The sequence below is a fragment of the Piliocolobus tephrosceles genome, chromosome 11, assembly GCF_002776525.5.
Source record: "Piliocolobus tephrosceles isolate RC106 chromosome 11, ASM277652v3, whole genome shotgun sequence".
NCBI classification, from domain to species: Eukaryota; Metazoa; Chordata; class Mammalia; order Primates; family Cercopithecidae; genus Piliocolobus; species Piliocolobus tephrosceles.
In genome coordinates, this window is record NC_045444.1 from 117854457 (window position 1) to 117864769 (window position 10313).

Here is a 10313-nt window from a genome sequence, read left to right on the forward strand (position 1 = left end):
GTTCCAGACCCAGGGCACTGCCCTGCTGGTGGCTGGGCTCGTCCAGGCACAAGCAGAGGGGACTTGTGGTGCTTCTTCCCAGGCACACGTCTTCCGTAACACCTTTTTTTACTACAGAACGATGATTTCTGACCCTCCCGTGCTAACGCACAGACCCTCTGCTATGACAGTAGACAACCACGTTTGAAGTGCTGGCTGTGGCTGCCCCTGGAGTGTAGACTGCTGCTCAGGTCTTTCAAAAACACCAACTAAAATTAACTCACACGCTCACAAAATCACAGCAGCGCTGAGGCGATTACAGCCAGCACAGCTGCCTGACCGTGGCCCCTGCTGGGCTCCGTGCTCTTGCCCCACGATGGCCACCTCTCTGCAAGGCACGCAAGACTCCTCACCTTGTGCTTCGGGGGTCCCTCTGACCCAAGTTGGCCCCCACCTTGTCCAGTCAAGCCACTGACCCAGTGTGTTTTCTGGCCAGTCAGATACTCCCACCCTTAGGTCTCTGCAGCCCTCACCTCTGGGCAAACGCCTGTGCTGGGGTCACCAGCAGGGTCGGATTCCAACCAATTCTGGAAGGTTGAAGGGGTGGGATATAAAAGAAAATGGAGGTGGAGGTGGGGATGGGCTGAGGGGCCAAAAGATGTACTGGGGAAGAGGGCATTTCTTGGGGTCCTCCAACGTCCCGGCTCACGAGCTTCCCCCTCCAAGGGAGCAACCTGAGGTGCACAGAGTGGCCTTGTGACAAGGACACAGAACACACCTCCACCTTGGCTTGGGACTCCTGCAGCCTGTGCAGCCAGCTCTTCTTCGCCCACCCTCTTCTCCTGGGACCCGCTGCTCTAGAACTCCCCTCTACCTCTGGGCTCTGCCTTCAACCAGGGTCGGGGCAGCAGGAAGGCAGATCCCAATCGCAGACAGGCCTGCCTTCCTTGGGGCCTCGCTTAAATCCACAGGAATCTGCTGGGGCTCTGCCCTCTGGCTGGGGCAGGTGGAACTGGCCAGATTGGCGGTGGGGGGAATCACTGTGCTTGCCATAGGGACTGACTCAGCTGCCCCACAGGGGAGCACGTTGGAGTCACAGGGGAGGCTGACCCGAGCCTGGCCCGGCTCCACACTCCCCACTCCCACCCCACCATCAGAGACTCGCATTTAATTGTCATTCATTTCCCCTCTCTGAATTCAACCTAGGCACAGATCAAATGATTCCATGATGACAAACCGCCTGTCTCAACTGACCAGATTCCTCTGGCAAACACTCCGCTGACCTTGGGCAGCTCCCTCTGCTCCCACCTCCTCGGGTCCTTGTGCTCTGGGGCCTTGTGGAGTAGGCTGGACATCAGTGATAACACTAACAGTAGCCAGCCTGCCACCAAGCTCTTTACGTAGGGGACGCCTATGTCTGTGCTTCATTGGCATCATCTCACAAGGCCCTGAGCTGGCAGGAAATTGAGGTCTCAAGGGGAAAAGCCACCTGCCCCCAGTGACAGCCAGGAAGTACAAGACTCTGACCCAACCCCCACGCCTGCTATCCCCAAACATGCGCTCAAAACCCCTTCCCAGGGACGGCTGTGTCCACCCCTCAGCAGGAGGAGGAGACCCCACAGCACCAGGTGAGAGGCCAGTGCTGAAACCAGGGAGGCAGCTCTCAGGAGGGCACCTGTGTGGAGCCAGGGAAACCAGGGCTACACTTGCAGGGTGAAGTGGGGAACCCGGAAGCCTGGGGAGTGGAGCAAAATGCTTGGTGCCCTGTGGGAATGGGTAGCCAAGGTGACACTGGGATGAAGGGAGCCGTGGAGCTGCAGGAATTGTGGGTGGCCCTCAGTGGCAGGCAGCCAGGCCAACAGGGGCTTTGGACTGCAGGTCAGCCCGTCTTCTGCTCTTGAACTTTTGGAAGGCCATTACAAAGGGCATCAACCCCAAGGTACTCCTCTGGAATTCAGCCTGAAAGGCCCTTCACATTCCCTAATTGGCACTTACAACATTCCAGAACATTCTATGGTACCTTAAGTTTCTCCTCCTCCTCCAAGGGGCCCTTGAACCTTAAGGACAGGGCAGAAGGGGCTCATCACCCTGGCCTCGCGGGCTTAGGATCCAGCTGGGGACTCCTAGCCTCCCTGTGTGCTGGGCAGGAAAGTACCTCCTTGTCACTGCTGTCCCCGGGAAAAAAGGTTGAGGAAGGGCTCAGAGCCAGCCTTCAGACCAGGCAGGAAGGGTTCAGAGCCAGCCTTCAGGCCATGCAGGCCTCCTGGATATGCTTGCTCACTCTGGGCTAGCTGTTCACTGAGCTGGCTGGGGGTTCCCTCTGCACCCCCATTTCTTCCCCTGTAAGGTGGGAATAATAGTGCATGCCTCTAGGATTAAGTGAACCAGTCGTTCGTGGGCGGAGAACCAGGTTTGGCATATTGTGGCTGCTCAGTGGACGTTAGCTGTTATGATTGGACAACAACGTGCTTCCGTTTCAATTCTATGGGCATTTTGGAGGTCCTGCTGGATGCTAAGCACCGACACCTCAACCCGGAACAATACCAGAACAACCTGAGCAACAGCAGGACCAGCGATGGCTCTCCCTGCTGGAGGATTCCGGAAGTCACCTGGCTGGACCAAGCCCCCTCCGTGTTCTCTGTCAGCCCACTCCCCACAGCAGCTAGGCCTGGTGTGCACAAGCAGACTAATAAAGGCTTGAGGACAAAAAGGGTTTTGAGTGATAGGTGAAAAAAGAAAGGAGATAGGGCTGGGCCAACAGGCTGTCCCTGGTGGTAGGAAGCCCTCAGAGGTCAGAGGAACCCCAGAGGTGGAGAGGGGGACACGGTGGGGGCACAAAGAAGGCTTCCAGAGCCACAGCCTGGGCGAGTTCTGACATGGAGCCCAGCCTCATACGGCCTCTTCCGCTAGTGGCTGGCTTTGCTCCTGGCCCGAGGTAGCCCAACAGCTGGGCAGGGGAAAGGTGCAGGGGCAGAAGGTAGCAGAGGGAGAAAAGGGCCCCCTGTCTGCCTCTGGCCCCAAAGACAAGTCCGAATAGGGCCAGAGGGAAATGGCCGGGCCTTGGGGTGCCCCAGGGTCTTGGAGGGGACCGGGTGTTCAGGTTTCGCACAAGTCCAGGAGGCGCCGGCGACCCCCCACCCCCACCCCAGGAGGCTCCGCCAGGAACAGGCGTCCCTGGGATTGGAAGTGACCCCCGCGGGCTCCGAAGCCCCGCCTCGGCCGTACACTGTCTGCTAGGCGCGTTTGGGGAGCCTAGGGGCCGTCTCGGAGAAATGGGGTGGTCCCCGCCAGGCGGCGGCGGGGCGGGCCCGGGGTGCCGAAGGGGTTAAGGCACCTGGGCCACCGCCCCTGCCGGCCCCTCCCCCCGCGGCCGGGAAGAGGAAAGTCGCGGCGGGGGCGCGGCCCGGCCTCCGTCCCCGCCCGCCCGCCGTCCCGCCGGCCCGAGCCGCGGCGCCCAGAGCTGCGAGCTGCTCGCCCCTCCGCCGCTCCGGCCCGGGCCGCCATGTCGCTGTGGTGAGTGGGGCGGGGGCCCGTCGGGGGCCTGGGCGGGGGTGCGGGCCCGGGGCTCTCCCTCCTCTGCGGCCACAGACGGGCGCCAGGACTCCCGGGATGGGAGATGCTCCCGCGCGCGCGCCGCGCCGGCCTCAGTTTCCCGGTGACGGACGGGCGGGCGCGGCGGCGGCGGCGATGTTCGCGGTGCGCGGCCCTGGATCCGTGGGGGGTGGCGGGGGTTCTCGGGGCGCCGCGCTCAGCTCCCCGGGCCCGCGGCCCCGGACACCGCTCCAGGACCCCGGCGGTGACGCCAGGTCTTGCCGGCAGCCGGGTCCCCTCGCCCTTCCAGACCCCCGAGGGCCCCCTGCGCCCGGGCCACTCTCCTCCTCTCGGGGCTTCCTTCCGCGGGACCTCCGGCCGCCGCCCGCCCGGCCCCTCTCCGCCTCTCTCGTGCTTTCCCTACGAATGGAGCGGACCCGGCAGGTGGAGCGCCCGCAGCCCAGGGCCTCGCTGCCCTCCCGGTGCACCCCCCGACCTCCCCCGTCCCGGCCTCGGTGGGCGGCTTCCCTGGAACCCCTAGGGCTGGCAGGGCCGGATCCGGAGCCCTCCGTTCCCCTCCCCGGAGAGCTGGACCTTGGGTCACACCCCCAGCCCGCACCTAAGGTGCCCCTGTCTTCCTCCAACCACGTGCCCTGGCAACCTGGGGACCCTATGGGGAAAATGTCGCTCTATGGGGCTCAGCCTGCATTCACCCTGGGGCCTGGACCTGCAACCAGGCCAGCCCTCAGGGCAACCCAGGGGTCTCCACGGGCTCCCTGTCTCTCCTGCCACCCTGCTCCTCCCCCTTGGAGGTCAGCGCCATCTCTCTGCTAGGCTGGCCCTGGAAGGCCATTCTGCATACCCAGAGCTCTCAGCCCCCAGGTCTCCACTGGGGAGGGTCGGGCAGGTGTCCTGGCAGCCCCGGGAGGGTGAGATGAAGAGAGGAGGTCCTTCAGGACAGGGGCTCAGGCCCCAGGGCTTGGGGCGACCAGCACTCCTGGCAGAGAGCTCTAATTTCTCCTTCTGAAATGGGTGTGATGGGGGTCTCTGGGCAAGCAGAGTCCCTCAAGGGCTGGGGCTGCAAATGTGTCCCCTCCCAGGGAGTAGAGCTGGAGCCTCATGTCTTCTAATGGGGTGTTATGAGCTGGGGATGTTAAGGTAGGGGTGAGGGGCAGTGCCATGCTAGAGGTGCTCACTGCGTCCTTGGGCCTCCATCAACCATGAGGGCTGCTCTTTGTTGTGTGAGGCAGACTGGAGAAGCGGGAGGAGGGCCAGTCTTCCTCAGATCCCAAGTTCAAGCTGCTCTCCAGTGTGCCCCACATGTGATGGAGCTCCCACGCGGTACAGGGGGTCAGAGGGTGCCCTCTCAATGGCTCTGAGTCATCTAATGATACCAATATCTTCTGCTGTGGGGGTTGCACAGGGAAATGAAAGGCATTGGGGTTCCAGGGGTGGGGAACAGGGCAGAGGTTTCTACCGGAGCCCTTCCTAATAAGGTGACAGCATTCCCCCAATGCACACCCACTTCCTGGTACTCTATATCGCACTCCAATCCTGTGTTTTAGCCCCACTTGGGGGAAGAAGAAATTGTGGACCAGACAGGTTGTAAACCACTCAGTGCTCCTTGAGGAGAGGGCAGGGTGGGCGAGAGAGAGGGCACGGTGGGAGAGGGAGCGGGACCCTCCCCTGACCACTTAGGGGCTCCAGGACTGAGCCTGTGCCCAGTTCCACTTGCCCATCTGGCACCACCCAGCTTTCCAAGGAGGGGTGCCAGGAAAGTCCTGGGCTCATCTTTTCTCTTCCTCTGTACTGTCCACTCTCCCCCACAGGAAGAAAACCGTCTACCGGAGTCTGTGCCTGGCCCTGGGCCTGCTCGTGGCCCTGACGGTGTTCCAGCGCAGTCTCACCCCTCGTCAGTTTCTGCAGGAGCCTCTGCCACCCACCCTGGAGCTACAGAAGGCCCAAAAACCAAATGGACAGCTGGTGAACCCCAACAACTTCTGGAAGAAACCGCAAGATGTGGCTGCGCCTACGCCCATGGCCTCTCAGGGGCCCCAGGCTTGGGATGTGACCACCACTAACTGCTCAGCCAATATCAACTTGACCCACCAGCCCTGGTTCAAGATCCTGGAGCCGCAGTTCCGGCAGTTTCTCTTCTACCGCCACTGCCGCTACTTCCCCATGCTGCTGAACCACCCGGAGAAGTGCAGGGGCGATGTCTACCTGCTGGTGGTTGTCAAGTCAGTCATCACGCAGCACGACCGCCGCGAGGCCATCCGCCAGACCTGGGGCCGCGAGCGGGAGTCTGTGGGTAGGGGCCGAGGCGCCGTGCGCACCCTCTTCCTGCTGGGCACGGCCTCCAAGCAGGAGGAGCGCACGCACTACCAGCAGCTGCTGGCCTATGAAGACCGCCTCTACGGCGATATCCTGCAGTGGGACTTTCTCGACACCTTCTTCAACCTGACCCTCAAGGAGATCCACTTCCTCAAGTGGCTGGATATCTACTGCCCCCACGTCCCCTTCATTTTCAAAGGCGACGATGACGTCTTCGTCAACCCCACCAACTTGCTAGAATTTCTGGCTGACCGGCAGCCACAGGAAAACCTGTTCGTGGGCGACATCCTGCAACACGCTCGGCCCATCCGCAGGAAAGACAATAAATACTACATCCCCGGGGCGCTGTACAGCAAGGCCAGCTATCCTCCATACGCAGGCGGCGGCGGCTTCCTCATGGCCGGCAGCCTGGCCCGGCGCCTGCACCATGCCTGTGACACCCTGGAGCTCTACCCGATCGACGATGTCTTTCTGGGCATGTGCCTGGAGGTGCTGGGCGTGCAGCCCATGGCCCACGAGGGCTTCAAGACTTTTGGCATCTCCAGGAACCGCAACAGCCGCATGAACAAGGAACCGTGCTTTTTCCGCGCCATGCTGGTGGTGCACAAGCTGCTGCCCCCTGAGCTGCTGGCCATGTGGGGGCTGGTGCACAGCAATCTCACCTGTTCCCGCAAGCTCCAGGTGCTCTGACCCCAGCCGGGCCACTGGGACAGGCCAGGGCACGTGCTCCTGAGTCCCCATGGTATTGGGGCTGGAGCCACAGTGCCCAGGCCTAGCCCTTGGTACCCAAGGGGAGGTGGAGGGTTGAGGCCTACGTGCCACTGGGTGTGGTGTGGTGTGGTGCAGGTAGCCAGAAAATGACCTCCCTATATGGATAATTCTAGGAAACTGAGGCCCAGGAACGGTTGGAGCTGCCCAGTCTGGAGGCCCTCTCTGAGGAGCAAGGTGCCAGGCCCTGGCAGCCCTCCTGACCTGGGTCCGTTACTGGCCCCCTCAGGCGTGGTGGGAGGTCCTGGTGACCTCTGGAGGAACCCTGTGCTCAGGTACCTGGGCTAGGCCTGACCTGATGGGTCTGTGACCGCCCCTTGTCTTCACAGGGAAGAGTCTGCTGTGAAATGCCTCAGTCTCCCCAGAGGCCAGGTGGCCCTGGCAGGAGAAACTCAACCCTGTGCAGGCTCACAGGCACCCACCAGTCCACGCCCTGGTCTCCTGGGAGAGAGAGCCCAGCAGGCTCTCCGCAGCCCCAGGCCTGCCTGGAGACGGGCTGCCTCTGCTCCAGGGCCTCCGCTCCTGGCTGTGTCCTGTAAGGTCTGGAAGGGCGACCGCTCTCACTACCTCAGCACCCCTCAGAACCTCCCTGGGGCTGCATTCCTACCCCACCCCGACACAGGGCAGAAGAGCAGCGCTCCTGGCCCCCCGAAGTCCCAGAGCTGCTGACCCCCACCCAAGGCGAGTTCCTCCCGCAGCCCCCACCAGCCCAGGCCTGGCTCCCTGGCTGGAAAGCAGCCGGTTTGGCCCTGGAAGTGGACATTCCTCTATTACTGTGAAGTTTTATTTATGAAGAATTTGGAGGGAGAAGGCTCCAGGCTTCAGGAGGGGGTGGTGTCCTCCCTTCCCTTCCCTCATTCCAGCTGCCTACCCTCAGCACCCCCAGGCCCCTCACAGCCCAGCCCCCTCCAGAGCCCTGCCCCACTGCACCCTGCTTCTCCAGGGCCTAGCAGACCAGCATCTGTCCCGGTGAAGGGATGGATCAGCCATGGGGGTGGGTGCAGAAAGTTGCCACCTCCTACCTCAGCGGGGGTCACCTAGGAAAGATGGAGGGATTGACACTATTTTCTCAATAAAATGGGACCTTTTTTTTTTTTTTTTTTTGGTGTGAAACTTCCTGTTCCCAGCTCCATCAGAGAGCCTGTCCGGGGCCAAGGTTACCAGAGATTTCTGAAGACACAGCTTGTTCCTTGTTCTTGGCTGGTGGGTGCACAAGGGCTTCTGGAAGGGATTTAGATGGGGCTGAGTGCTAGGATTAAAGTGGGCGTGGAAGTACGGCAACAGAAAAACCTGGGAGCTAGCAATGCACCCGGCCCTTGACTGCCCTGGTGGACAGCTGAGCTGTGGCTCAAGCGTGGGCCAATACCTTCCTGTCCCTGCCGAGGCTGAGGCCAGAGTTGACCCCGAAGCTAGTATTGCAGTGGGTGGGATTAGGTTGGCCGTACAGAGGCCGGTGGGCTCCCTGATGTCCCTTCCAATCAACCTGAAAGCACTGAAATAGTCTATGGCCCTGTGCCAGGGACCTTGGCCCAAGCTGCTGACCTCCAGGGTGGGGAGGGAGCTGCCCCCAGGAGAAGAGTCACTCGGGCAGCAGTGTGAGCAAGCCAGCCGGCAGCTCCCTGCCTGCACTCAGCTCCGGGGAATCCCAGGGCGCTCAGATGCCCAGGAAGGAAAAGGGGACAGTGCTGCTGCTGTTTCTCCCTCCTCAGCCCAGGTCTTCCCACAGTTCCCTCTTGGCCAGCTGGCTGCATAATTTGCAGAGCCCAGTGCAAAATGAAATTACAGGACCCTGGTTCTAAAAAGGTATTAAGAATTTTAAAGGCCGGGCTCATGCCTGTAATCCCAACACTTTGGGAGGCTGAGGTGGGAGGATGGCTTGAGCCCAGGAATTTGGGACCAGCCTGGGCAACATAGTGAGACCCCTGTCTCTATGAAAAAAATTATTATTGTTATTATTATTTTTGAGACGGAGTCTCACTCTGTCGCCCAGGATGGAGTGCGGTGGTGTGATCTCAAGTCACTATAAGCTCCACCTCCCAGGTTCACACCATTCTCCTGCCTCAGCCTCCCGAGTAGCTGGGACTACAGATGCCCACCACCATGCCTGGCTAATTTTTTTGTACAAAAAATGTTTAAATGACCTCAGAGTCGTGGCACGCACCTGTCTGGGGCCAAAGTTGCCAGAGATTGCCTTGGGAAACTGGGGTGGGAGGATCCCTTGAGCTCAGGAGGTCAAAGCTACAGTGAGCTGTGATCGCATCACTGCACTCCAGCGTGGGTGACAGAGCGAGACACTGTCTCAAAAAAAAAAAAAAAAAAGAAAGAATTTAAGATTGCCACAGCAGAGCATTGAGCATTAAACCAAGTGCTAGAAGCTTCTGAGAGAGGGAGGCCTGCGACTGTGATGCCAGCCCTGTTTGTCCCTCCTCACCCTCAGAAGCCAGGTCCTGCTCTGGGCTGCAGAGAAGGGATTGGGGCTCACAGTTCAGCATGGGAGAGGGCAGCCCAGGGACACCCAGAAAATGGAGATGGACGGGCCACAGGATCCAGGCCCAGGTTGAGGCCCAGAGGCGGTTATGGGTTCAGCTGCCCCTGAAGGATCAGGCAGAGGGAACCATGTATACCAAGGGCTGCTGGGAGCAGAGTGGATGCATTCTGAAGCAGAAAGGAGCTCCTCTTGAGGCTGGACCTGTGGTGAGAGAAGGGGTGGGAGGCTGGGAGGCAGGCAGGGCAGGTTCTCAGGTCTTCTAAGTTCAGGAGTACTTTAACTTTATCCTGAGCACAGAGGGACAAGGAGCAGGGGTTCACAGCAGCCTGAGGGAGCAGAGAGCAGTTTTGAGGCACCTCCACCCCTCCCTCTGGCTCACTCTGGCCCATTCTAAATCAGGCATTTAGTCTTGTTTCCTGGTAACGATAACAACTGACATTTTATGGAGCACATTTCATATGCCTGGCACGCTGGTAAACAGTTACCACCGTGTAGTCAATATGACTCTAACTCAGGGTACAAATATGGTTACTTTTTAATTTTTCTCATTGATTGCTCAAATCCCTCATGGATCATTATTGGCAGAAAAATCCAATATCACCCTCTTGGAACCCACTCTCAAATTGTCCAAGAACCTCGGGGGTTTCCCTCCTCCAAAGAGAGCGTTCTATGGAAAGTCTGAACAATCATCTCCAGTTGTTCCCTCTCTCTCCACACAGTGGCGCTGTGGAACAGCGGGCCTGCACAGTCCTGTGGCTTCTGAGGCTTGGCTACCTTCACTGCACAGGCTGTGGTGGGGCCTGTGCTTCCAAAACAAAGTTACCCTTCTCTCAGTCACCCTCACAAGCTCAACGACCTTTCTTTCCCCAAAGAGCAGCAGCATGCCATGGGTGCTGGGTCCTGTGGCTCCCAGTCAGCTACACTGTCTGTGGGGGAATCCCACAGACTCACTCAGGTTCTCTCTGGCCTGGTGAAGCAACTTTTTAGACAGTAGATTTTAGTTAAGTTAGTCCCAGGGTCTTAACTCTTTCCTCCTCAAAGGCCCTGGCTTTGCAAAGTGGTTCCCTCCTCCCCTGCAACCGGCTCTGCATTCCAAGGGGCCTTGAAAAGGGGCAGCTTTTGTCAGACCTCAAAAAGTCCAGTTCCACTCTTCCCCCAGGGTAATGGGTGCCTACTCAGCCACATTTACATAACTAAAGGAGACCACTCAAAG

General features: G+C 59.8%; 2 protein-coding genes across 2 annotated transcripts; both read left to right on the forward strand.

Annotated features, from left to right (window-relative positions):
- The first annotated feature begins 1505 nt into the window (after positions 1-1505).
- LOC111527542 lies at positions 1506-3113 on the forward strand. Its single transcript, XM_023193896.1, has 2 exons — positions 1506-1607; positions 2468-3113. The coding sequence occupies exons 1-2, from the start codon at positions 1535-1537 to the stop codon at positions 2707-2709; spliced, it is 315 nt and encodes a 104-aa protein (XP_023049664.1). The 5' UTR covers positions 1506-1534; the 3' UTR covers positions 2710-3113.
- Positions 3114-3221: 108 nt separating this feature from the next.
- On the forward strand, positions 3222-8546 carry B3GNT7 (UDP-GlcNAc:betaGal beta-1,3-N-acetylglucosaminyltransferase 7). Its single transcript, XM_023193895.2, has 2 exons — positions 3222-3492; positions 5340-8546. Exons 1-2 carry the CDS (start codon positions 3482-3484, stop codon positions 6532-6534), a joined length of 1206 nt encoding a protein of 401 aa, XP_023049663.1. The 5' UTR covers positions 3222-3481; the 3' UTR covers positions 6535-8546.
- The last annotated feature ends 1767 nt before the right edge of the window (positions 8547-10313 follow it).